Here is a 27,629-nt window from a genome sequence, read left to right as displayed (position 1 = left end):
TGTTCTGTTTAAGTGATCCCTGTTGAACTACAACACAACAATCGAACCCGCATCAGAGCAAGCATACGGTGCTGTGTCATACCTCAGATATGAAGAGGGTAGAATTCACCTTGCTTTCCTGATCGCTAGATCTAAAGTTGCTCCTAAACGCAAACAAACTGTCCCTAGATTTGAACTATGTGCAGCCATTATTGGTGCACAACTTTCTAAATTGCTCGAAATTAAACCCACTAGAGATCAGCCGAGTGGTCTTATGGTCTGATTCAGGAGATGAGGAGATGAGGAGAAATGTCTGGATACTGAGAGGTCGTGAGCCAATTCGAAAATCCCAACAGAACTGCATAGAATGTCATAAGTGGAAGGCTAAAATACCTAAAATGGCTGATCTACCTCCAGCATGTTTGAGACTCCACAAACCTCCCTTTTACAGTACTGGTATGGATTGGTATGGCCTTTTAAATCAAAATAGGCAGACGCTTGGAGAAAAGATTGGCAATAATCTTTAGGTGTCTCACAACTCCTCACAGATATAGACACTGATTGCAGCCAGGAACTTCAACAACATCTTGCCAAACAAAAGATTGAATTTTGGTTCAACCCACCTAATGTTGGTAAAGAGAGATCCGATCTCTTAAAAATGCCCTCCGTACAGTAGTACATGTACAAACAGTAACAGAGGAAGTTCTTCAAACAGTACTTATCGAGATAGAGGGAATTCTCAATAGCAAGCCTCTAGGTTATGTCCCCTACAACGTAGTTGACATAGACCCGATTACCCCAGTTATACGCTGATTTTCTTCATGAGTTTGCTTGTTTTCTCTTAGACCTCCTGATCAGCTTTGATAAAGTGCTGCTTGTAGGAGATTTTAATATTCATGTAGATGATGAAAACGATGCCCTAGGATTATCATTTGTCGATTTACTAAACTCTTTTGGAGTTAAACAAAACGTCACCAGACCAACCCACCGTTTTAACCACACACTAGACTTAATAATATCCCACGGAGCAGACGTCACTGATATAAATATTTTACCTCAGAATGATGACATCACAGACCATTATCTCCTACTGTACACACTACCGGTAGAGCAGATTAACCGTGTTTCACCACGGTATCGACTTGGTAGGACTATTATTCCAACCACTAAGGACAGATTCATAAATAACCTGCCTGATTTATCTCAGTTTCATATTAAACCCATAACTGCTGATCATCTTGATGAGATGGCAAACAACATAGACCTTATCCTCACTAGCACTTTAGACACTGTTGCCCCCATCCGGTTAAAAAAGGTTCGAGAACAAGCACCTGCACCTTGGTATAATAGTCATACGCATGCCCTAAAGAGAACAGCACGTAATCTGGAGAGAAAATGGAGGAAAACTAAATTGGAGGTATTTAGAATTGCGTATAAAGACAGTATGCTTAGCTACAGACAGGCGCTAAAAGCTGCTAGAGCTAAACACCTGAGCAAACTCATAGAAAATAACAAAAACAACCCCAGGTTCCTTTTCAGTACAGTCGCTAAATTAACAACAAATCAGGGATCTGAAAAATGTGTTCCATCACAGTTTAGTAGTGAAGACTTTATAAATTTCTTCACTGAAAAAATAGATAACATTAGAAAAACAATTGTGGCAGTTCAACCTCTGACAGCATCTCCCGACACAATCGTACTTACAACCCCACAACTACACTGTTTTACATGTATAGGACAGGAAGAGCTGTATGATGCTATTATGAAAGCTAAATCAACAACATGTCAGTTAGATCCAATTCCCACTAAACTACTGAAGGAAGTGTTATATACAGCTGGTGAGCCTCTTTTAAATATTATTAACTCCTCACTATCGTTAGGTCATGTCCCTAAATCCCTCAAGTTAGCAGTTATTAAGCCCCTCATTAAAAAACCTAATCTGGATCCAAACACGCTATCGAATTACAGACCAATTTCAAATCTCCCATTTATGTCTAAGATTTTAGAAAAGATTGTCGCTGCCCAGCTATGTAACCACTTGCAGGAGAACAATATCTTTGAAGAGTTTCAGTCAGGTTTTAGGCCCCATCATAGCACAGAAACTGCTCTAGTTAAAATCACTAACGACCTGTTTTTAGCTTCAGACCAAGGCTACATCTCCCTATTAGTTTTACTAGATCTTAGTGCTGCGTTCGACACTATAGATCATGATCTTCTCCTCGATCGCTTACAGAATTACATCGGTATTCAGGGACAGGCATTAAGCTGGTTTAAATCCTACATGTCCAATCGTTACCATTTCGTAGATTTAAATGGAGAGCTATCCAGGATAATGCTAGTAAATTATGGCGTGCCACAAGGGTCAGTTCTGGGACCCCTGCTTTTTACAATATACATGCTTCCATTAGGAAATATTATTAGAAGGCATGGAATTAGCTTCCATTGTTATGCTGATGATACCCAGCTATATATTTCATCCAAACCAGGCGATACAGCTCAATTAGCTCGCATAACTGAGTGTGTTGAAGAAATAAGAGATTGGATGACCCATAACTTTCTGCTATTAAATTCTGATAAAACGGAGATTTTGCTCATCGGCCCAAAAAATAGTACACAGAAGCTCCAGCATCTCAGCCTGCATTTAGACGGTTGTTCTGTAACTACTAGTTCAACGGTAAAAGACCTGGGAGTTATTTTAGACAGCAACTTATCTTTTAAAAATCACATCAATCAAGTTACAAAAACAGCCTTCTTTCACCTTAGAAATATTTCTAAGCTAAGAAATATGTTATCTATATCTGATGCAGAGAAGCTCGTCCATGCGTTTATGACCTCTAGAATAGACTACTGTAATGCATTACTAGGTGGATGTCCTACATCATTAATAAACAAGCTTCAGTTAGTTCAGAATGCCGCAGCAAGAGTTCTTACTAGGTCAAGAAAATACGATCATATAACCCCAATCTTATCGTCCCTACACTGGCTTCCTATTAAGTTTCGAATAGACTACAAACTACTGCTACTCACTTATAAAGCACTAAATGGTTTGGCTCCCATGTATCTATCCAGTCTCTTAACACGCTACAATCCGTCACGCTCCCTGAGATCTCAAAACTCTGGGCTTCTAGTAGTTCCTAGAATAGCAAAGTCCACTAAAGGCGGTAGAGCATTTTCACATTTAGCTCCTAAACTCTGGAATAGTCTTCCTGACAGTGTTCGGGGTTCAGATACACTCTCCCAGTTTAAGTGCAGATTAAAAACATATCTTTTTAGCAAAGCCTACACATAACACACATCACACACATCACATCACAACCTTGTGCTCCAGAACATCTGATCACATGCACATTATCAACTTGTGCTGTTAATATCATGAACAGCAGCTACGCTAATTCCTCTCCACTGCTTCTCTTTCTCTCCCCATCCCGAGGCATCCTGAGGTTTGGCCAGCTCCAGTCACGTCCCACCTCGTGAAGATTATGGACCTATGGATGATCATGGAGAAGTAGATGCCGAGTGTTTAAAGGTCCTGGCATGGAGAAGCTGATGCTGGACCTATGATGATCACAAATTGTTCTGTATTGTTGAAAGATTTATGACCAAACTTTTGATGTCACCCATATGAGGATGGGTTCCCCTTTGAGTCTGGTTCCTCTCAAGGTTTCTTCCTCATATCATCTAAGGGAGTTTTTCCTTGCCACTGTCGCCACGGCTGCTCATCAGGGACAAACGCACACCATTCACCTTCACTGTTGTTTTCTGTAAAGCTGCTTTGAGACAATGTCTGTTGTGAAAAGCGCTATACAAATAAACTTGACTTGACTTGACTTATCCTGTTCATGGGGCGGCCAGAAAGCTCTTTACCTCAAGTAACATACTCTGGCGATGAGCTCATAGGACAATATAAATGGAGACAGAGTTAAGATATTTTTTGGTTAGCTGTGACACCAATGGCATGCAGAGACTAAAATCCTTGCTGTTGGGTCTATTGTTATGATGGTTTACCCCGAGCTACCACAAGCTCTTTGGTTGTTTGGGAGAGTGATCAGGACATTTCCTGGAGCAAATGGAAAATCAATGTTCAGGGTCGACTATACACACAGCATGTTACCCGTCTCATTAATCTACCAGAGATAGCTGAGAAGGATGACACCAGGATCAAACCGACAGACTTTTAACCTGGATTTAGAGTCAAATATGCCTTGCATGTTTGGAGGAGGCAGTGTAGGAAATTTGTATTTCCACGCTTCACCACTAGAGGGAGATTCACAGTTTACAATTCATACTAAGTTGCCTCTTTGACGTCACTGTGCATCTCTGCTTCAGTTGTATTTCCACGCATCACCACTAGAGGGAGATTCATAGTTTACCACTCATACTAAGTTACCTCTGTGACGTCACTGTGCATCGCCTTCGAACGAGTCCCCAGTGTGTACCGTGTTTTTATTCACATGCTAGGTCGGGTACAATCTCCTGATCAGCGTACACAGGATAGCGAAACGTCCTTGCATATGGTCATTTGAGCTAGATAGTAAACCTTCCTAACACTCACGTTGTACTTGAAGGCACCATTTTGAATCGGAACGATTCAATACAATAATTTCGATAGCACTTGAAGGTAGCACGACTCCAACAGGTGGCCTTGTCTCAGAGCCTGTGCGGTGATCATAGAACACCACGGGGTTTCGCTAGGAGAAGCATCTCATCCTGCAGTCCGAACTACTCTTCAGTTCACTTTGTTTAATGAAAAAGGAGCTTAGCATTTTAGCTAGGTCGCTTCGTAGTTAGTCTGGGTACATCATGGCGGCTGTTCGCAGTTTGCGGCTTTCTGTTAAACCTGAAAGCGTCTCGGACCGCTCGGACTCCGACTCTGATTCAGACTCCGACCGGAATGTTCGTGAAGCGGAGCCAATGGAAGTCGAGGAGGGAGAACTTCAGCTGGAATCTATTCCTGTTCGCAGAAGTTTAAAGGAATTGTTACCGGTAAGCTAGATAGCGTTAGCGTATTAATTAGAGCGCACAGGCGCGTATGGCAAAGGCCGTCGAGCCGCGGTGTTGCCTAGTGAAAGCTCCCGGTGCTTGTGTACGACTAGCGCGCCACATCGGGAGCAGCCAGCCAGACATGGCTTTATCCGAACCACCTTTAAATACTAGTTTGGGCAAATTTCCAGTTTTAGTTTTGCACACGATATATTTTAAATGCTAGCAGTATTTCTGTGTATTAAAATGCTGATTTGTAGAAAGCGCAAGTTTTCATGCTAGTTGTAGCTAGCTAGGGTTAATTGTTAGACTGGCAGCTGCATGGCAGTATTGTACCATGTTTATTTCATGCAAGAACATGATCGCAACTCTTATACTCGTTCTCGGAATTCATCTTCAGATCCAGAACCTGTATTATATTAATCACTGTCATATTATTGTTTTCATACGGAGTTACATTTTATGAATGCAGTCATTCATTGTGTTGACCTTTTCTCAGGACACAAGTCGGCGATATGAAAACAAGGCGGGCGCCTTTATTACTGGCATTGATGTGACATCCAAGGTATCTCTCTCTCTCTCTTTTTCTCTCTTTTTCTCTCTCTCTCTCTCTCTCTCTCTCTCTCTCTCTCTCTCTCTCTCTCTCTCTCTCTGTTGTTCTCTGTGATTAATGTAGTACAAGAATACTTGTTCCGAACATTAGTTTCCGTCTTAATCTTGTGACACTCTTATTTAGGAAGCGATTGAGAAAAAAGAAAAGAGAGCCAGGCGTTTTCACTTCCGTGCAGAGGACAATGTCTCTCAGAGGAATGTGGTCCTGGACAGAGAGCTTATGAAAAAAGGTAAGAGAAGCGTGGTCCAGCTTTGTGATGGCAACCGCTGAGTGTTGAGTACTGTTCAAACTGAAGATATCTGTAATGAGTAAAACAGCACAGGGCTGAATTTTCAGTTTATTACTAATAGGAGGAGATTGAAAATAGAAAAGATTTGTGGACCGCTTATTTATATTAACCCTTGTCATATCTGTAGAAAAATTACCTTCGACGATGAATGACTGGCGTTAACAACACGAGGCAAAAAGATTTTAATCTGCTACGAATCAACAATGTCAGTTTTAATAAATAGCTTTTCATTCGTCACATGCACACAACAGCACAATGAATTGATTTTTCATCTTCGTATATCCCGGCTTGTTAGCAAGCTAAATAATGCTGATGTGCACATCCACTAAAATGAATGCAAAAGAGACTGATTGTGAAATGGATGTTGAGGTGTAAAGTCCTGCACTAAGCCAAAAATATGCTAGAGATGAGAATTTAAAGTGCTATTTTCAAACATACAATACTTGTATACTAAGCATCAAAGGTACTGAGGGTGCACTTTATGTCATTGATCATAGAGATGGACTTGTCAACAGCTGGAAATAAGTGATATATGTGACCTACCTGCATACTTCTTTGCTTCCTCTGAAGTTTGAGTGTATCAATTTGGGGTTTCCTTGAAACTGCTCAAATATTTAGGTGATAATTTTTACTTCCTATTGTCAACCCTAAGTCCTGCCTAATTCTACTCTTTACTTTTTTTTATTGAAATTGTTGAAATTTGAAGCAAGTTTTTAGAAAGAGCTGCACATATAGCCAAACCACTAGCACATACGTACCTTGACTTTTAAATGTGCTATGGGGTTGTATGAAAACCCCACACATAAGCCACATTCCTCCAGCCTCAGTCCCACACATCACTTGTGTACATACAGACAAAATATTTGTTACATGCTGATTAGATAGATGATGGTACATTTTCGTTATTCATATAAGTATAGACGTTGGTGTAAAGCACTGATTTTATTGGAAGATCACACTTGCAGTGCAAGTTAATGCTAAAATTAAAACACTTTTTTTCAAGCACCAAGTAATGTTTTTATATGATGTTCCTTGGACGAGTTAAGGGGACATGGTGTAGAGCCAACAGTAGAATTGACATGGAACCTATATAATCTATTTCAATCTGTTTGAACAATGTATAGTTGAGTTCTTGAGAGACCTCGGTGGACTAATGATTAAAGCACTGCTGTATAAGTCGATTTAGGGGAAGCACAGTTATTTCTGATTGTCTTGACTATCAGCAGGTAGTCATAAAGCATTTGAGGTAACATAGGAAACTAAGAAAATAACAACAAAAAAAAAAGGCAAGTCATTGAGACTTGAGGGTTTATGTGGGGGTTCCCACTGTATATAATCAACATTTTCCAATTAACATCCTTGTTCTTTGTTAATATGAAATCATTTATTTAATGTCTACCTTCCTAATTCAGCATGATCCTATCAGTGATGTTAATCGTGTTAAATAGATGTTGGGGATTCACGGTTTTTAATTTTTGAACATAATTTTGTACCCTGTTTGTCTATCACACAAAATACTATACACACTATAAAAACCCTCTAAGATTAGATCTTATATGCAGTAAAACCCCATTGGACGAGCATAATTCGTTGTTGAAAATTGCTCGTAGGTCCATTTGCTCGTACGTTCGAACTGATTTTCCGCAAAAGAATTGATGTAAAAGTGATTTATCCGTTCCGAGACCTCATTCGATCGCTTATTTTTGCACTTAAAAGTATTTGCAGCCTATTTTAACAAACAAACAAATACACCGAAATTACCCTAATGTAAACATAATTTAACACTTACCTACGTGGTAGTGGTTGATTGCGAGTGTGAGACGCACACTACGCTTGTGACCTTTTTGGTTTCAATGGTAATTCTATATACTTTCGTTTTCACAGCACCATCACTGATTTTCTTGGGAGATATTTTTCACGATTTCTAGTAAAATAAAAATATAACACTAAAAAAAGGTACGTTTTTGCTGCACTGACGAAACAAAGCGACCGAGCGATACATCATCAACTAAGCGATTGATGCTACTCTCGGCCGAAAGCGGCGAACTGGCAGCGTGGGTTCGCTCGTGGGTTTGCTCGTAGAATTAGTTGCTCGTACAATAGGGTTTTACTGTGTGATATATATGTATGTATGTATATGTGCATGTGCGCTAATGCATGCTAATATATATGCAAATGCTAACCAACAAATGAGAATGCAAATCAACTTTGATTTGCCCAAATACAGGAAGTAAACCAAATAATCTATGCATTATGGGTGGTGAATTGATTAACCTGGACTTAATGCGTTGGCAACTGACTATATAAGTGAAATGAATTGCTGTAAATTTGAGTTTTAAAATGATTTAACCCTTTATCTCCATTTAGCAATTCCAAAGATACGCCTGGAGACCTTACACCTGAGTGGTGTGGATGACATGAGCACCCAGGATGTGTTTAGCTACTTTAAAGAGTATCCTCCAGCACATATCGAGTGGATTGATGATGCATCTTGTAAGTTCAGCACTATGTAGATAGATATATATATATATATATATATATATATATATATATATATATATATATATATATATATATATATATATATATATATATATATATATTTTAGTGCTCCGTGTGTAATTATATTTACTAATAATTTGCCTGGATGATTTTTTGTATTCGAATTACTCAACTAATCATTACAGCCCTATATACATATACACACTATATATATATACATACAGTACAGACCAAAAGTTTGGACACACCTCATTCAAAGAGTTTTCTTTATTTTCATGACTATGAAAATTGTAGATTCACACTGAAGGCATGAAAACTATGAATTAACACATGTGGAATTATATATGGAATTATATACATAACAAAAAAGTGTGAAACAACTGAAAAATGTCATATTCTAGGTTCTTCAAAGTAGCCACCTTTTGCTTTGATTACTGCTTTGCACATTCTTGGCATTCTCTTGATGAGCTTCAAGAGGTAGTCACCTGAAATGGTCTTCCAACAGTCTTGAAGGAGTTCCCAGAGGGATGCTTGGCACTTGTTGGCCCTTTTGCCTTCACTCTGCGGTCCAGCTCACCCCTAAACCATCTCGATTGGGTGACCATCACCATTTCAGATCCGGTGACTGTGGAGGCCAGGTCATCTGGCGCAGCACCCCATCACTCTCCTTCTTGCTCAAATAGCCCTTGATGCCTTCAGTGTGACTCTACAATTTTCATAGTCATGAAAATAAAGAAAACTGTTTGAATGAGAAGGTGTGTCCAAACTTTTGGTCTGTACTGTGTATATATATATATTAGTGTGTGGTGTGTGTGTTATTTTGGCTCTAACTGTTATACTGCTATAATTAAGCTAATTTATATCATATGTGTTTTGAACACTGAAACATTATCCAAAATTAATTCCTAGGTAATGTAGTTTGGCTGGATGATATCACTTCAACCCGAGCTCTGATTAACGTTAGCCGGATGCCTGACAAAGAAGATTCTAAGACTGCTGGCACCAGTACCACTGACCTTCCACCACAAGAAGAGAGAGGTTAGTCCCATCAGTCTTCTGGAGATTGTTCAGAACATCATTCAACCTCATATGCTTTTACTTAGTTTTGTCTAAAAGTTGGATGTTGTTGCTGAGCTTTTTATTTTTTTGTGGTGGGGGATTAGAGAGGCGAGATCAGGGCTCTGATAATGATGAGGAAGAGGACGGGGAAGTTGATGATGTGGTGGTGAAAGCAGTCAAAAGCAGCGATGACAGTGAAGGAAAGGTCAGTGACAGTGAGGAGGAAGCAGAGAAAAAAACAACACAGGGGGGTTTCCAGGTAAATGAATTGTTAATATAATATATATATTGTTATATATATTGAATTGTTAATATAATATAATTGAAATTAGTCTGTGATACACGAGTGTGTGATGGGAGGTTATGGTTTATGATTTGGTCCACAGACAGATGAGCTCTCTCAGGCAGAGCAGGAGTCTCTTCTTCGCAATGACCCACGCCCCACAACCAAACCCTTCAAAGACAACAAGCTGTTCATACGATTTGCCACACAGGGTGAGTATGAGTCCTTTTAGAAAACAGGTTCTTAAGTGCTTAATAGGTGAATACACTTTAGAATTCAAACACTGGCAATAAGGCAAAGAGTCCCAGAGGTAATGTAACAACGCTTTGCAATAACACTTTGATTTTCATTTCAACAGATGATAAAAAGGAGCTGGGTGCTGCAAGGCGAAGTCGGTACTATATGAAATATGGCAATCCAAACTACGGGGGCATGAAGGGCATTCTGAGTAATTCTTGGTAAGACAATATAATTCATTTTCGAAAACACCTTTGGGGAAAATTGCCTCATTCAATTACTACTTTGTTTTGAAGGTTCAAGGTTGAATTCAAGGTTGAATTGATGCTCTATTTTGGATTGAAGTTTTTGTAGTTTTAATTGGCTGTTATCTTTATGTATTTCATCAGGAAACGTCGGTATCATACACGGAGAATCCAACGTGACGTTCTTAAGACTAAAAAGCCCTTAATAGGAGACAGTATGGGACACACTCCACCGTACACACACCGTCATTCAGGTATGAGTCATATTTACAGACAGCTCTGTTGGATTTTCTCTGGCTGAAAGTTAAATGAATGTGCTTAGTTATTCAGTCTGGCACTTCGTTAATCAGTCCCACGCTGTGGTGTTTTATTTATTTATTCCTCAACAACTCCTCCCTGACACTAGAGCATTTCTCTTTCTATTAACAGCTGATCTGGTGAATCTACCAGAGGAGCCCATAGAAGAGGAAGAAGAAGAGGAAGAGGATGGAGAGGAAGACATGGATGCTGATGACAGAATTGTCGAGTATAAAGACAGGGAGCGAGGGTCACAACTCGGAGAAGGGGGCCTCCGTAGCCGCCTGGGCGGCTCATTCTCAGAGTCTTCAGATTCGGATGAAATGGACTACGACTTAGAGCTGAAGATGATTTCAACACCTTCACCTAAAAAGAGCATGAAGATGACAATGTATGCAGATGAGGTTGAGAGTAATCTGAAGACCATCAGGTACGTGAGAATAGTTTATTTTTAAATGGTGTTTCCTTAAAAAAAAAAAGAAAAAACTGGCTAGCTTATTTCCCACCTCCTACTCCCCATTAGAAATTCCATTCGCAGTGATTCTGGCTCATCAAGCAGCAGTATACGGAGTCGCATTGGTGGTAGTGTGACCAAACCTAGCTCAGAAAAAGTGACAGATGTCAGGCAGTTACTTGAGGAGAAAAGACAGAGCCTTTCACAACAGAGGACATGCCCCCCTGTTGCCTCCACTGGAAAGACAGGTAAGTCTATTCTTGGGTGAAAAAAAAAAACCAATCTTACCCAGTAAATTAAAAACTGAGATATAAATATTATACTTATCTCTAGATGTGAGGCAGAGGTTGGGGAAGAGGCAGCATTCTCCAGAAAGGTGTCGGTCTGTCTCACCTGTCCCATTGAGAGAGACAGCCCCTCGCAGAGAGCCTCTTACTGACGTTCACAGCAGACTCGGGAAGACTAAACAATCACGGGGCTCCTACCCAGAACCCACTAAAGACAAAAAATCAGGTAAGACAAAATTAAACATTACAAATCTCTACCACGATGGTCATGTACATGTTATTTTCTCATTATTATGAATAATTTTACATGCTCTGCATGGCCGTTTCAGGTGGTCTGTGGAGCCGACTGGGTCCATCAAATAAAGAAAGCAAAGGCGATGGCAAGCTTTCTGGCAGGCTTGCGAGCAGTGTGGTGTCCTCCCGTGGGAGCCGGCAGAAGGACGAAGCAGACTCTGGTGGAGTTGTTGATTCCGGGAACGAAGATGAGGATTTGCAGCTGCAGAAGATGTGGGGGGTGATGATCAAACAGAAGAAGGAGCAGCAGTCCAACAAACTGAAGAAAAGTCGGCTGGACAACCTTCCATCACTGCAGATCGAGATCAGCCGAGACAGCAGCAACGGCTCGGACAGTGACTCTTAAAATCAAGAGACACTAAAACTAGAGAGTTAAGGAGGAAAAGAGAGGAATGCTGCAAACTTGTTGGAAAGATGCTTACAAGTAGATAGCTTCACTCTCCAGCCCTAATTTATAAATGGATCCTTCAAACATCCAATCTTGTTCTCTCTCTGTTTCTCAAACACACCTAACAGACTTGACTCAGATAGAGTCCCCTGCCAAATGAGTGGAAATAATCAAGCTTTTGTTTGTCTGAAGAATGGTCATTGAGAGAAACATAGTTTGGGCCTTTCTTCAAAGGAGCAGTTTGTAATTTTTAAAACCTTTTTGCTACTTTTAAGGCAAATTTAACTTACACCTTCCACTGCATGGCAATGTTGCAAATAAGGTATGTGAGGTATCTTTATAACAAAAAAAAAATACCTATTTAAAAATTACAAACTGCATCTTTGAGTGGGATTGACTGTGGTATGACCTACTGTATGTATGTTTTTGGTGTTGCACCAGGTTGAAAATAATTTTGGGACCTTAAACAAACAAAACACTGAATTGTCTCTATGAAAAACTTTTAATGAATATAGTAGCAGTAGCAGCATGTAGTGTTGCCATCTTACCCTTTCAAAGTCTCCAGTTTAATCTTGATCTTGGTTACTGTGGGGGGTGGACTTTTGTATCTCTTCCATATTTTACTTTTACTTTAAAAAACATGCCAGTCAGTGAATTGATGACTAGATTGGCTTAGGTTATGCTTAAGTTTGCCCATGGTGCCCTATATAGAAGTGGATTTATTCTACTCTTGCCAATTATTACTGGATTCACCATTCCCTTGACTAAGATCAAATAATTACTGAAGATAAATTACTGAATGAATCATGTTTTATGTTAAGATTATTAAAATAAATTGTTGTAAATGGATTTGTTTTTTGTATTTGGGGAATTGTCTTGGGATAGATTATTTCACTGGTGCACACCATATAAATCAGGGTTAGATATCTATTCTGGAGCACCAGAGTCCAGTGAACTTTGGTGATTTTCCTGTTTATGCTTTAAGGAAGAGAAACAGCCTACTTTGGCTGGATTTTAACCCTCCACTACCACAGTCCATGGGCATCCCTGTCAGAGGTCCATGCACTGGATGCATTAGCACCCATGTTGATTAGTGATGTGGTACAAAATCGGGACTGAAGGTGATTCACCATGTAGCCGATTAATCTTTTTTTTTAAACTACATTCCCATACAGTATGTGATCAATCAGCTTAACAAGCAAGGAAATATATTGTATGTGCAAATAAACATCTTTTTCATAATCCTGTAATAGTCATTCTTAGACTCTGATGTTTGTGTATATATACAGTGGTGTGAAAGTGTTTGCCCCCTTCCTGGTTTTTTTTTATTTATTTTTTTATGTTTGTTACACTTCAATGTTTTAATCAAACTAATTTAAATATTAGTAAACACAACATGCAGTTTTTAAAGGCTTTTATTATTGAGGGAAAACTAGTGGTCTAGTGGTTAAGATGCAGCGCTCTCACCGCTGCGACCCGGGTTCGATTCCCGGTCAGGGAACCATCCCCAGCCACTCTTAGTGCCGGTCCCAAGCCCGGATAAATTGGGGAGGGTTGCGTTAGGAAGGGCATCCAGCGTAAAACGTGCCAAATCAAACGTGCGGAGGATCCGCTGTGGCGACCCCTAACGGGAAAAGCCGAAAAGAAATTTTAAACTTCATGGCCTTGTGTGAAAAAGTGTTTGCCCCCCTGTTAAAACTGGTTTATCACACAGTTTGTTTTCTCTAGCCACACCCAGGCCTGATTACTGCCACACCTCTTCACAATCAAGAACTCTCTTAAATAGGACCTGGCTGACAAAGTGAAGTAGACCAAAAGATCTTAAAAAGCTAGACATGTGGAGATCCAAAGAAATTCAGAAACAAAGTAATTGAGATCTATCAGTCTGGAAAAGGTTATAAAGCCATTTTAAAAGCTTTGTGACTCCAGTGAACCACAGTAAGAGCCATTATTCACAAATGGCAAAAACATGGAACAGTGGAGAACCTTCCCAGGAGTGGCCGGCAAACCAAAATTACCCCAAGAGCACAACGATGACTCATCCAAGATTTCACAAAAGACCCCACAACATCATCCAAAGAACTGCAGGCATCACTTGCCTCAGTAAAGCGACTGGGTCTGCATGGCAGAGTTCTGATATGAAAACCACTGCTGAGCAAAAAGAACACAAAGGCTTGTCTCAGTTTTGCCAGAAAACATCATAAATGATCCCCAATACTTTTAGGGAAATACTCAAAAGTTGAACTTTTTAGAAGGTGTGTCCCATTACTTCCGACGTAAAAAAACAAAACAAAACAGCATTTCAGAAAACATCATACCAACAGTAAAATATGGTGGTGGTAGTGTGATGGTCTGGGGCTGTTTTGCTGCTTCAGGACCTGGAAGACTTGCTGTGATAAATGGAACCATGAATTGTGCTGTTTACCAAAAAATCCTAAAGAAGAATGTCTGGCCATCTGTTCGTGACCTCGAGCTGAAGCGAACTTGGGTTCTGCAGCAGGACAATAATCCAAAACACCCCAGCAAGTCCACTTCTAAATGGCTGAAGAAAAAATAAATAAAAAGGAAGACTTTGGAGTGGCCTAGTAAAAGTACTGACCTGAATCCTATTGAGATGCTGTGGCATTACCTTCAAAAGGCAGTCCATGCTCGAAAACCCTCCAATGTGGCTGAATTACCACAATTCTGCATAGATGAGTGGACCAAAATTCCTCCACAGTGCTGTAACAGACTCATTGCAAGTTCTCGCAAATGCTTGTTTGCAGTTGTTGCTGCTAATGGTGGCCCCACCAGTTATTAGGTTTAGGGGCAAACACTTTTTCACACAGGGCTGTGTAGTTCTGGATTTAGCTTTCCCTCAATAATAAAAACCTTTTTTTCAAAAGTGCATGTTGTGTTCACTTGTGTTATCTTTTACAAGTATTTAAATTAGTTTGATGATCTGAAACACTGAAGTGTGACAAACATGCAAAAAAAAAAAAAAGAAACCAGGAAGGAGGGCAAACACTTTCCCATCACTGTATGTATGTATGTATATATGTACAAACTGACTAGGCATAACTATATATAATATTGTGTTGATCCCTCTTTTGCTGCCAAAACTACCCTGTCCCATTGGGCATTAACAGCATTAAGTTCTTCAGCAATTTGAGCTACTGTAGCTCATCTGTTAGATTGGACCACACAGGTCAGCCTTCACTCCTCACGTGTCACCCGTGGTCACCCACAGGTTCACAGCTGTTCCTTCCTTGGACCACTTTTGATAGATACTGGCCACTGGAGACTGGGAACACCCCACAAGAGCTGCAGTTATGGAGATGCTCTGACTCAACCATCTAGTAGTCCCAATTTGGCCATTATCAAACTTGCTCAAATACTAATGCTTGCCCATTTGTCCTGCTTCTAACACATCAACTTCGAGGACAAAATGTTCATTTGCTGCCTAATATATCACACTCACTAACAGGTGCCATAATGAAAAAATAATGTGTTATACACTTCAATTGTCATATTATGCATGCCCTGTATATATACATATATATGATGTATTTATTAAGGACATCTTGTCAATTTGGTATGGCTAAACCGGAATTTGCACGTTTTGTAATTTCCCATCTGAGATTCTTGTTACAGTGATATCTCGAGAACAAGTGATTGGACACTTGTAAGATTTATACTTTAGCATTGAAACCAGCAGATGTATTAATTCGATTTTGGAATCGGATCACAGCAATATCAAATGTAACATGACAAAGCTGTAATTTTATCTAATTTATAGCTAATGGAACCTTAGTTATAATACGAACTAACATTTTTCGCAAATGTTCAAACATGGAAATGTAACTATCAGAACTTTTATGCTGTAATGTAGTTCACTTAATGGTGGAATCTGGTTTCATTTTTTTTACAAAAACACCACATTACATTTCACCAGCAAGCTCTGAAAATATGACCAATAAGCTTGATAAAGTCTATGACCACTGATTTACACAATGTCCTGACATTGTATATTGTAATAACACTTTAAAACTGTATGTCGTGAACGCTTCATAACGGTAATTTCACAGACACGTGTAGCAGCACGGCTCTGGCTGCAACAGATAACTGTATCATACGTGATCAGAGAACACGTGACACAATGTTCCTGAGATTATAAAGGCACCATTACAAGAAAAAAAAAATAATAATAATAATTCTTATCGGGAAGAAAAGGTGTAAGTTCATTTTATAGTCGCAACAAGATAAAAAACAGTTTTTTTTTGTTTTTGTTTTTTTACAAATTTTTGTATTTTATTAAAAAATACGCATAGCAAAATTAGCCGGATAGTTAGCTGTGGGTGGCACTGACTACTTTTATTTTGAATTTATTGGCGTAATGTGAATTGAGCGGAAGTTTGTTGGATTACCTCTTCACGCTAATGCCTTCCGCGGAAAGCAGACTTCCGGTTAGATCAGTTCTAGTTCGTGTGTGTGTGTGTGTGTGAGATAGAGAGAGGTGTTTGTTAAAAAAACGCGGTTCGGTATCAGTTCTACTTTTTCTAGTTAGCAACAAAGCTTCGCAGCTAACGTGAAGTAGGTCGCTGACAAAAAGCCAGAAAGTGTCGCAACGTCAGGGATGGCAGAGTGACAGCAGTGGTTATTATGACATCATAATGGTTTAGAAGTCAAGTAGTTTAAGTAGTAGTTTAGTAGAAGGAGAGTTAAAGTGACCGAGATGCTGCAGGGTCTGTATGGCGGTTCTGAGCGCGATAAACCGCTCGCTCGCATTCCCTTTACTGTTTTCCTCTTGGGTACCGTGTTTCTGCCTTTTGCCGGCCTCATTACCTGCGTCGTGCTTTCAATGATCTACGATTACAACGAAGCCACGTACACTCACTGCCAGGTGTGTATTCCAGCACAGCACCGGGAACTACCTGCTCAATGTTACTGTAATGGTCTTTATCACTGTCTCAAGTCCACCTGTAATCCAGCTGAACTGTAAACCCAGGGCGGAGAGCTGCTTTCCAGGGGAAATTAACGTCTAGAGAAGTTAGGAAGTGACGTCGTATAATAATTTCCATATTCATTAATCGACGAGATAATTTGCATATCAGAACAACTCTACTATGGATGAGTTTCAGCTTAATTTTGCTCTTACAAACAGCCAAATAAATTCCGATGGATGGATATATAGGTAGATGGATGGATAGATGGATGGATGGATGGATGGATATCTCTCGATGTATGAATGCATGTAGGGAGGGATGGATGTATAGATAGATGGATAAATAAATAGTTTGATTTATAGATGTTTGTATAAATAGATTACTTCATATATTCCAAAGGGAAATGTATTATTTTGTAACTCATTAGGTCATGATTGCTGAAAGACAAAGACTGCCAGCATCAAATAACGGACATTGAGAAAATTAGTGAGTGAGGATGGGCATTGCCACTCAACTAAAATCTTACAACAGGACAATGGCATGTATTTGGACAAAACATAAACAGGGTTATGGTGTTATTTCTTTATTTGCTTGTACTTTTTTGTGATGTGATTTTCATTCAGATCAGTCATGTCAGGGATTTTGTTCTTCTCTCCTTACCTAACAAAGTAATTGTCTGATAACAGTATTTTCAGTAATTTTCTATAAAATGTTGCCTTAATTTTAAAAAGGAATACTGTGACCCCTCTGATATTGCTGGAAATTGGGGAGTTTCTGATTTTGAAGAATGTTTTGTAAGCAACATTTTTCTACAGTAACCCTTTTCAGTAATACTGAATAACCATCTCCTGGTAAACCTCAGCATATAAAAAACCCATTTATGTGAAGCATCTGCCCTACATATCTTCATGTTAACTGTAAAACATTTCAGAGCAAGTGCATTAATGTATGTGTGTGTGTGTGTGTGTGTGTGTGTGTGTGTGTGTGTATATATGTGTATATATATATATATATATATATATATATATATGTATATATGTGTATATATATATATATATATATATATATATATATAATATATATATATATATATATATATATATATATATATATATATATATATAATAACTATATCTTCTGAAAATTATAATAGAGTAATAAGAAGTTTAATATGATAATAATAATTTTGCTCTCATTTTTCATAACTGTTGGCTGTTACCATACACCATCTTCACACACGGGTTCAATTCTCTTTTGTAGGTTGACAACTACCTCCCCTCTATTAGCGCAGCCATTAGCCTCACACCGCAGCGTTACATCTGGCGTTTCTGCATCGGCCTGCACTCAGCCCCACGCTTCCTCATAGCAACAACTTACTTCAACTTTTACAGAGGACGCTTCGCTAAGCAGATTGTGGAGCAGATCCTGAACGCCTTTACACTCCTCTGTGTGGTCAGCGAGAATGCTGGACTGCTGCTTCTTACATATGTCTGCTCTACTGAAACCTACAGTCAGTGTTGTTCAGCCCAATGTTCTTTTTCATAGGCTTCTGCAGCTCAGAACAAAATACAAGCCTAAGAAAGTACAAGTCTCATATAGAACTGTTTTTAGAAACAATCCGAATCCAGATAGTTTCACCGTTCACTGAACTGATTCGGACTATAAGCCGCTTTGAACCCCGCGGCTTAAACAACGAAGCGGCTAATTTATGGATTTTTCCTGGGTTTTTTCCGGTTGCTAAAAAACTTAGACCCATACCATTAGACCAATGAAATTGCGGGACGGGTTCAGATGAACCAATGAAAGTCTTTATATTAAATCAGATGTGCTCCCACTGAATCAGACCGCACCACATCATAAATATGGATGAGGTTCCTCTGACGTTTGACCTGCTGCTCACTCACTAACTCCAGTTGCAACAGAAATCATATAAGCACAGACAGGTTGCCAAAACTCATGCTTTTTTATTATTCTTGGCAACAGCGTTACAGGTTAGTCAAAGAAACTTAGAAATGAGCATCAGAAAATAATAAGGACCGTGTAACAGTCACTGTCTTTCGTTAAAGCCTGTGTAAAGTTTATTAGTTTCAATGTAGACTTATAGACAGGTGCGGCTCATTTATGTACAAAATAAAAATCTTGTAAAATTCAGTTGCGGCTTATATATGGGTGCGCTTTATATTCCGGAAATTACGGTACTTAACTACCATTGTTTCCCTGATTTTTGATAGTGTACACTTTTTTTGTGAGTCCCTTTTTATGGGAAAAAATTGCTTAATATAATGAGTTTAGTTTTTTGTCCCTACGGTTGCCATAGTTATAATTTTCTTGTTTCTGCAGGTCTGCATAAATATGGCTTCATCATATTCCTCGCCAGCTCTGTGCTCCACATGCTGTGCACCTGCAGGCTGTGGTATGTGATAGCAAAGTACACCATTAGTACTGAGGTAAAGTAAACCCTTTTCTCACTTTTAGTTGTGTTTGTGCTTCTATTCGAGGGGCTTTATCTTTTTCAAGTTGTGTTTGGACTACAGACTGTATACTGGCTGGCAGGAATGGAAAACCAAAGCTAAAATATAGCTCTAGTAAACGGCTAAAGTGCAAATCTCATAACTACACCGACATCTGAGTTAGTTACCAGAATGTGTGTGAAAATATAATTTCAGTGTGAAAGATGCTGTTGGCTGTTATAGCACACTGTATTTCATTTCTCATTTTCTGATTGGTCAAAAAGTGTCGATTCATTTTTCTGTAACTTGAAATATCTAAAATGTGCAATAATAAGATAAAAATCGAAAGCAACTCAAAAAAAATGTTAAGCAGGAAATGACTTAGAACCGTATTGTAACTGGAAAACCAATAACGGCACACCCTAACGTGTTTTTCTTGCAGATCTATCTAGTCAATTTCCTTAAACCTGACAGACCCTATATATATTAATAAATATCAACAATCATTTAAAAATATCAAAGCAGGGACTATAGTATAAATATAATGATGTGGGAGGGGGCTCCTTTCCTGCCCCCCTGCAGGTTTTATTTTTTGTTATAATTTTATTGCAATTGCATAGATGTGGTTAAGATGTTGAACTTCTGATCAGAAGGTCATGAGAACAAATTCCATCACTGCTAATCTGCCACTTCTGGGCTCTTTGGCAGGGCCCTTAACCCAACTGCTCAATTGTATGAATGAGATAACTGTAAAGTGCTCTGGATTAGGACATCTTTTAAATGCCTTAAATGTAGTAATGTGCTTGATTAACCCTTTATATGATAACTGTAATACAACAATTTGTGTGTGTAATATTTTGCAGCACATGCTATCTATATACACACCTGATTTTACATGACAAACACACAAGTGATGCCAGTTCACATGTATGTCTTAATACTTTTACTGTTTAGTCTGAAAGAGTAAATTGCTCATAGTTCGGTTTTTAATGACCCAAATCAAGGGTAGTTATTTTGTCCAGCATATATACAGATTGTAGTCAATACTTTTGTGCATCACCAGAGGGCACAATTTCCCCATCCTGCTTCTCCTGTTGTCATTTGGGTGTCATTATTGTTTGTGTAATTGTTCTCATTATCAGCATCCGATCTGCTCTTTTTAATTGTATGTGTGCTTGCACATTGCAGGGGCGTGTTACTCAGCTAGTTTATAACTCAATTTGTGTATATATTCTTATTTTCTGTTCTCAACTACTAGGTCACATACATAACCAATACAGGGCAAATTAATACAGACAAACAATCTTATTGAATATTGAAAGAATAGTTACAAATGATCATAGCTGAAATTTGAACTGTAATTTTTTTCATTGAGATCACAAGTGGTGCAAATGCAGCTGTGAACTGGGAGTGTATGTGTTGAAGACCACAGTGCCTCTTTATTTTAAGTTTGTGAAGGTGTGTAATGCACAGGGGAAGTGGTTAAGATCGAGTGAAACATTTACAGAACCTCTCGCCAGATAATTGCACCACATCTAGTTGCAGAGGAGAAGTGGTGAAATGTTTAACGTTCAACCTTCTCTTCTCTCTCTCCATTTTTGTTTTCTCTTTGTCTCTGAAAACAGGAGATGACATCATACCGCTCCAAGGTCCGCCTCTTCCTCCTTAACATTATCATAGCCTTGGCTGCTGGTTACTTCTTCAGGCGCCACAACAAGTATTGTGAACCAGGAAGTGAGTTCAACACCTTAACCCTATTTTCTAGGTTTCACTCGCATGAAGTGTTTCTGTAAAGACACGGCACGAGCCCATATTAGGAGAGAAGCACAGCTTCATGAATGTGGCAACAAAGCTTCATGAATGTGAATGTCCGATTGTAGCTGAATGAAAAAGGAAGATTCTAAATAATATAAGGCCTAAGATGATTTTAGTAGTTTTGAGTTTGAGTAAAGTTTTTCCTCAAGTTTGAGAAAAGAACATGACTGAGCCGTTACAACTCAAACCTTTAATATTTTACTCAATAACTCATGGCTGTATACAGTACAAGCCAATTTCAAGTCATTGTGTTTTGTTTTTAGTGAAGGTCCTGAACAAATAAGACACACCTACCTTAAAATTGACATTAGAAGAGTAATCACAAACTTGTTTACCGATTTAAACACAGGCATTGCAATATATTTTTTAAAACAAAGTAGAACAGATGCTAATCTTGCTAGTCTGTTGCTAGTCTTTCCTGTCTGATAACCTGCCCTCAGCTAAATAATTTACATATACACCATATGAACAACGTTTTGGACACCTGACTTTTCCAACCATGTGTGGTTCTTCCCCAAACTGTTTCTACAAAGTTGAAGGTATACACTTATAGAATGGATGCAAGTCCCCTTCACTTGCGCTGGGAGACCCATAGCTTTTTCAAGCAAGACCGTGTCTCAGTGCATAAAGCCAGCTTCATGAAGATATGCCTCATTTACATGGGATAAAGTTAAAGATATTGAGTGGATTTCTTTGAAGTTCTGGACTCAGCCCTACAACTTTGGGATGAATTGGAATGCGGATTGCACTCCAGGCATCCTTACCCTACATCAGTACCTAACATGGCTAACTTCTTTGTGGTTGGATAAGCACTACACTGTGCTCTTAAATCAAGTGAAACATCTTCCCAGAAGAGTGGAGGGTATTATAACAACAAATATCAACTAATGTGCAATAGAATATTCAGAAAGCACATTGGAATCTTACGGCCAGGTGTCCACAAATCTTTGTCCATGTTGTTTATGTGTGTGGATAATCGGGGATCTGATACAGAAGCAGCAATCGTTAAAATTTAAAACAAAAAGCGTTTATCTATAACTGTTATTATCATGTTATTGGGCATTTTTTGTGTACTTGGTTTAGTCTGCTTTGCTCCATATTATCACTGAATTAAATAAAATTATATTTTGAAAACAGATATTAGCACATTTGACCTCTCACCCAACAAACCAGCACTTTTGTTTTGGTGACACTGACTTCCATTACTTGTTAAAAGTGGAAGTACAACTAATAGAGGTCTGTCAACCAAAAAAGTCAAAAAAGTCTGGTGCTGTTTCAAAAAAGTTTTCTGCCCTCAACAATTTGCCTTTTCAGAAAATGTCCTGACTTGCAAAGTCAATTTAAAACAAAAATGTTCCATAAACATCTCGAATTAATACATTATTCTTTGTTAACCAGCAACACATTTGAATCAGTGGTGGTGGAATAAAACATGTCAAAGGTAACCGAATATTTGTTTCTTCCTTTTTCCTAGTTTACACAATCTTCGCTGTATGTGAGTACCTGGTAGTGCTCTCCAACATCGCCTTCCATATGACGGCCTATTGGGACTTTGGGAGTAGAGCAGTGATGGTGGCAATGCCATTGGAGAGCAAATACATCTGACACATCTGACGGCAAAAACACATGCACGTTGGAACCACATTATTATGAAACCAACTGTGGATCTAAATACATAGAACCATTATTCTTGTGCTAAAGTGTGTGTGTGTGTGTGTGTGTGTGTGTGTGTGTGTGTGTGTGTGTGTGTGTGTGTGTGTGTGCGCGCGCGCGCACACGCGCGAGTATGTGCATATGTATGCCATTTAAAATTTCTTTAAAAGAATGTTTTTTAATTTTCCCAACACTCAAAATGTGCTGTATCAGTGATTTGTGGGGGATATCTTTTGTGCGTGTGATTTTGCACTGATCTGAAAGCGTTTTAACTCGGCATATTTAAAATGCTTGAAAAGTAAGGGTTTATAAAATAAATTACACAATTGATCTAAAGTTTTGAATTATTATTAAAACACCTCTGATAATCTGTATATCTCCAGTGAACAGAATTGTAAGGTAAACCCAAATTTCATGTATGAGAAATGAATCTCAGGTCTGATTTAACGTGTTAAAGACCTTATTTTTCTGTCATGAGCAAGAGATTTTAGGGACCACAAGCATCAGTGCACCTAAATACCAAATTAGAATTTATTAACACAACTTTTTCATGTTAAAACTTTTACACATGCAATTTGTAATGTGCTTTTTATATCTCATTCACTATACATTGAACATCCATCCCCATGCACCCATTCCCATTGGGTGCAGTCAGTGTTACAGTTCATCCCAAAGGTGTTCATTACGCATGAGGTCGGCGCTCTATAGCAGGCCACTCAAGATCTTTCTACTCCAACCCATATCAACCATATATTCATGGAGCTTGCTTTATCTATCGGGTGTCCGAGTTCAAGTGAAGGGGAAATTTAATCTTGTCACATCTGAATACAGTTATACAATTGTGTGCATCCAACTTTGTGGTTAAGCAGTTAACAGTTTGGTTAAGAACCACATATGGCTGGAAAAGCCAGGTGTCTCAATACTTTTGTCCATATAGTGCATAAGCTTTTGTTACCTCTTCCTTACAAATTTCAGCTTATAGCGTCAGAACAAAACTGAGGGGACTTTCCAAACATGTCTTAGATGGGCTTTTAAAATAGTTACTAAAAAGCACAGTTGCCTTGGTCTGCTTAGAACCTGTGAGACAATCAAACAAGCTTTAAAGGATGAAAGGTGTACGTTTTGACCATGAAAATATTTTAATTATTGGTCAAACTTTCATTTCAAGAGTTGTTTAATTTTTTTTTTAGCTTCGCAGTTTTTGTCATGTAAATTGAAGAAATTAAATGAACTTGTGTAACTTTCTCTCTTTGCGGTTTTGTTTTTAAATATCATCGCACTAAAGCTGTGGACACATATATATGAGGGGTGTAACAGTACACCATTTTGGTACAGTTAAGAAATGCAAAACATAATAGCTTGTCTTTTTTTATTTTTGCAGTTTATTATTAACATTTGTAAACATCAACGGTTTACATTTTTTTAAAACCCATTTAAAATAAAATGCCTGCTTGGTTAAATAATATATAAAATAATATTTTATAAAAAGGAAAAAAAATAAAAAATGAAATTAATGCAGTACACTTTTTTATTATATTCATTAAATCATCTGTTAGACCCTATTTGGGTAATAGGTGTGTGTGTGTGTGTGTGTGTGTGTGTGTGTGTGTGTGTGTGTGTGTGTGTGTGTGTGTGTGTGTAATTGACATTTAGTATTTAATTTTCTAAATATATGTTCTACATAACTGTTATACTTATTTTAGCATACTTTGACACACAGTATCTCAGTAAGTTTGTGAAAAAAGGGCATCATTTTCGGATTCAGAATGTCACAGTACATGTTGGAAACCATGTTTCCCTTAATAAACCGCAGCTCCCCAGTACCAGCAGCACTTACGCAGCCCCACCACCACTGTGCTTGACTGCTTGAGCCAAACAAGTTTATCTTAGTCTCATCAGACCACAAGACATGGTTCCAGTAATTTACTGTAACTGTACTGTAACTCAGTTTCATTGTGTTACGATCTTCTTATAGCTTAGGCCATCTTTGTGGAGAGCAACAATGCTTATTGTTTCAATCCTTAGAGAATTCTTTGCCATGATAAATATCCAGTAGTCAGTATGAGAGAAATGTACTCAAAGCACCACATTTGAACTGCTCTATTAAAAGATACACATATTTGTATGGTCCTGTAAAGCATACAAAAACATGAACATGATGAATAGGACATGTGGCTTTGCATAGTTACATGACATAATGCTGTTATCACTTACAGTGTACCTCACTATTTTTTTTTTTAAATAATGGCTGTATGTTTAGTTATTTACTGCTGTATTACTGCTGTACAAGCTGCGTATTGACTACTCATGTTTGTTATATATATTCAAAATGGTTCTGCACTATAATTTTCTAAAGAGTGAATTCTGGTTAGATGGCTTTTAAGTTCCTGTATTTTGTTTCAATATTTTTAGGTTGTATTATTTCTAGGTTAATCTCAGTGATTGGTTTCATGGTTGTTGGTGCCAGATGGTCTGGTGTGAGTATTTCAGAAACTGGTGATCTCAAAGGATTTTCACACACCGCAATTCTCTAGAGATTATGCAGAATAGGTTAAAAAAAAACATCTGTGTGAAGTTGCTTTTTGATGAGAGAGGTCAGGGGAGAACAGCCACTCTTTACAAACGTGGTGAGCAGAAAAGCATCTGAGAATGCACACTGCAGCCTTTGAGATGAATGGGCTTACAGGACCAGGTGAACTTTTTCCAAGTGTCAGCACCAGAGCAATATAGTTCTTCATTCCAAGTCTATTTAGCTGCTAATGGGTTATTAAACAAATCCCCTCATTACAAATAAGCTGGTTAACAGCGCATGTAAACAAATGATTGATGCTGCTCAGACAAAGCCTGGCCCTGTTATCACCTGGAAAAACAAATGGAAGTAGAGAGATCTAATTTTACTGTCAAATTATGATGTGGTCAGAGAGTGGAGGACTACAGTACCAGAGAGCAATCTAGTGTATAAAGTGACATCAGATACTGTATGTATATTTAGTTTAGATGAAGAAGCCTGATAAGTGTTCAGAGTAAAAAGAGCGACAGATGATGAGAGAGCATGAAAGAAAACGAAAGGCATACAGAGTTGATGTGCGTCGCTTTTTTCAACTATGTGCCAGTAACACAGATAGGGAAATGTTTAAGCCGCCTCTCTATTTAAATATTCTGTAGCAGAGCTGCTTCCTCTTTTCAGTCTGCATATTCATCTCAGGCAAAAAGCTGTCACTGTGTGACTCTGGGTAAAATGTGGTTTGAAGTCACGTGTAAGCAAACAGATTAATACAAATGTGTAGGTTTTTTTTTTCCTTTCAACTGTGATCCATGACTAAGTGAGAGAATATATGTAGTCACTAATAAGCACAAAACAACTTTTAAAACATTTACATTTAGTGAAGTTTTTTAATACTTCCCTCTCAGAGTTTATTCTCTTTTTTTTTTTTTTTACAGATGGCTATTGTGGTCTTACACAAGATGACAAATTTGCTAAGGAGCTGAAAAGAAAAATTGAGACCTAAAATTAGAATTACTGTAACTTAGGCCTGATTTTCTTTCCTGTGTAAATGTGTATGCTTGTTAACTTTTGTAAGTGCTAACATGTATTCAACAAAAAGACCCACTGAAACTTTTACCCATTTATTTTCACACTATTGGCATGGAACATCCTTCAGAAGTTCCTGTTATCATTACACTAAATAGATATGACATTTGTATATGATTTTTTGAACATCCAATTTCACATTTATTTGCCATTTGCTGTTATAAGAACCTCCATTCTTCTAGGAAGATGTTCTACTAGATTTTGGAGTGTTTTTGTGGAGATTTGTGCTCATTCAGCCACAAGGGTGTTAGTAAACTCAGGTACTGATATAGGGTGAGGAGGCCTGGGGTGCCGTCAGCTTTCCAGTGCTGTCAGCATGCCAAAGCTTTAAAGGGTTGAGCAGCTCTAGCATTCCACCAAAACCATGTACATCATATCTTCATGGAGCACAGGGGCATTGTCATGCGGGAACTGGTTTGGGTCTCCTAGTTCAAGTGAACTGCTACTGCTTCCAGCAACATCCCATACAGTTGTGTACCTCCATATTTGTGCTAACAGTTGGAGGTGTCTCAATACTTTTGTCCTTACAGTGTACATTATAAACAGTTTTTTCTTATACTTACTTTTTTGACCCCCTGTTAAATTTTAAGAAGATAGTAAATGTATCATGTGATAGATAACATGCTCTGCTCTAAAGACTTGTGATCATGCTGGAAAAGTGTCAAAATTATATCCAGTTGTACAAACCACCAGCACTGGAGACTCCTTCCATAAGTGCTGATCAAATATCTCTTAAATAAAACTTAATCATAGAAAAAGTATTTAAGTATATAAAAATAAATGTATTTGCTTTGCAGGCAGGCAGAATGTATGAGCTGCTTTTATATAATGCTAATTATCATCTTTTGGGATGATGTTCTACATAAGAGGTTTGAGTCACAAATTAGTTTGAAACTAACAACTACAGCATGCTGTGATTTCAGAAAGTCCCTACACTGAATCAAAAGTTTCTTCGCTTCAGTGTTTATTGAACTACTCAACACTTTCTTACAGGCAAACACAATTATTTTCATAATCTTTCATGTTTACTAGTAAGATTATCTAAAATCAAACTTCTAATAATTTTCCTAATTCTTACCAGAGTTTCAACTTTTTCTATTTTTCAGTTGTTTAACAGATCAACATTCAAAATCTTATTTTAGATTATTTCTTAAATATATCAATGATTCATTTGGATATCTTTTCAAAAATAGATCCATACATTATGTAGGAAATAACACCAACAAGAAAGTGAAAATAATGTTACTTAAGACTAACAACTGTAATAGATATTGCTTTTACAAAATG

The 27,629-nt window shown here is 38.2% G+C and overlaps 2 protein-coding genes across 2 annotated transcripts; both read left to right on the top strand.

Annotated features, from left to right (window-relative positions):
- Positions 1 to 4,359: 4,359 nt before the first annotated feature.
- On the top strand, positions 4,360 to 13,149 carry ncbp3 (nuclear cap binding subunit 3). Its single transcript, XM_083564760.1, has 13 exons — positions 4,360 to 4,962; positions 5,459 to 5,524; positions 5,696 to 5,801; positions 8,229 to 8,354; positions 9,273 to 9,401; positions 9,527 to 9,681; positions 9,809 to 9,917; positions 10,064 to 10,163; positions 10,332 to 10,441; positions 10,617 to 10,914; positions 11,008 to 11,186; positions 11,272 to 11,451; positions 11,555 to 13,149. Exons 1-13 carry the CDS (start codon positions 4,780 to 4,782, stop codon positions 11,863 to 11,865), a joined length of 2,052 nt encoding a protein of 683 aa, XP_083420886.1. The 5' UTR covers positions 4,360 to 4,779; the 3' UTR covers positions 11,866 to 13,149.
- Positions 13,150 to 16,272: 3,123 nt separating this feature from the next.
- On the top strand, positions 16,273 to 23,987 carry pgap2 (post-GPI attachment to proteins 2). Its single transcript, XM_083564780.1, has 5 exons — positions 16,273 to 16,789; positions 18,093 to 18,342; positions 19,173 to 19,279; positions 20,908 to 21,016; positions 22,572 to 23,987. Exons 1-5 carry the CDS (start codon positions 16,622 to 16,624, stop codon positions 22,700 to 22,702), a joined length of 765 nt encoding a protein of 254 aa, XP_083420906.1. The 5' UTR covers positions 16,273 to 16,621; the 3' UTR covers positions 22,703 to 23,987.
- The last annotated feature ends 3,642 nt before the right edge of the window (positions 23,988 to 27,629 follow it).

Source organism: Silurus aristotelis (assembly GCF_946808225.1).
Source record: "Silurus aristotelis genome assembly, chromosome: 16".
In the NCBI taxonomy this organism is placed as follows: domain Eukaryota; kingdom Metazoa; phylum Chordata; class Actinopteri; order Siluriformes; family Siluridae; genus Silurus; species Silurus aristotelis.
Note: the sequence above shows the minus strand (reverse complement) of the source record. Positions and strands in the feature narration are given on the sequence as shown.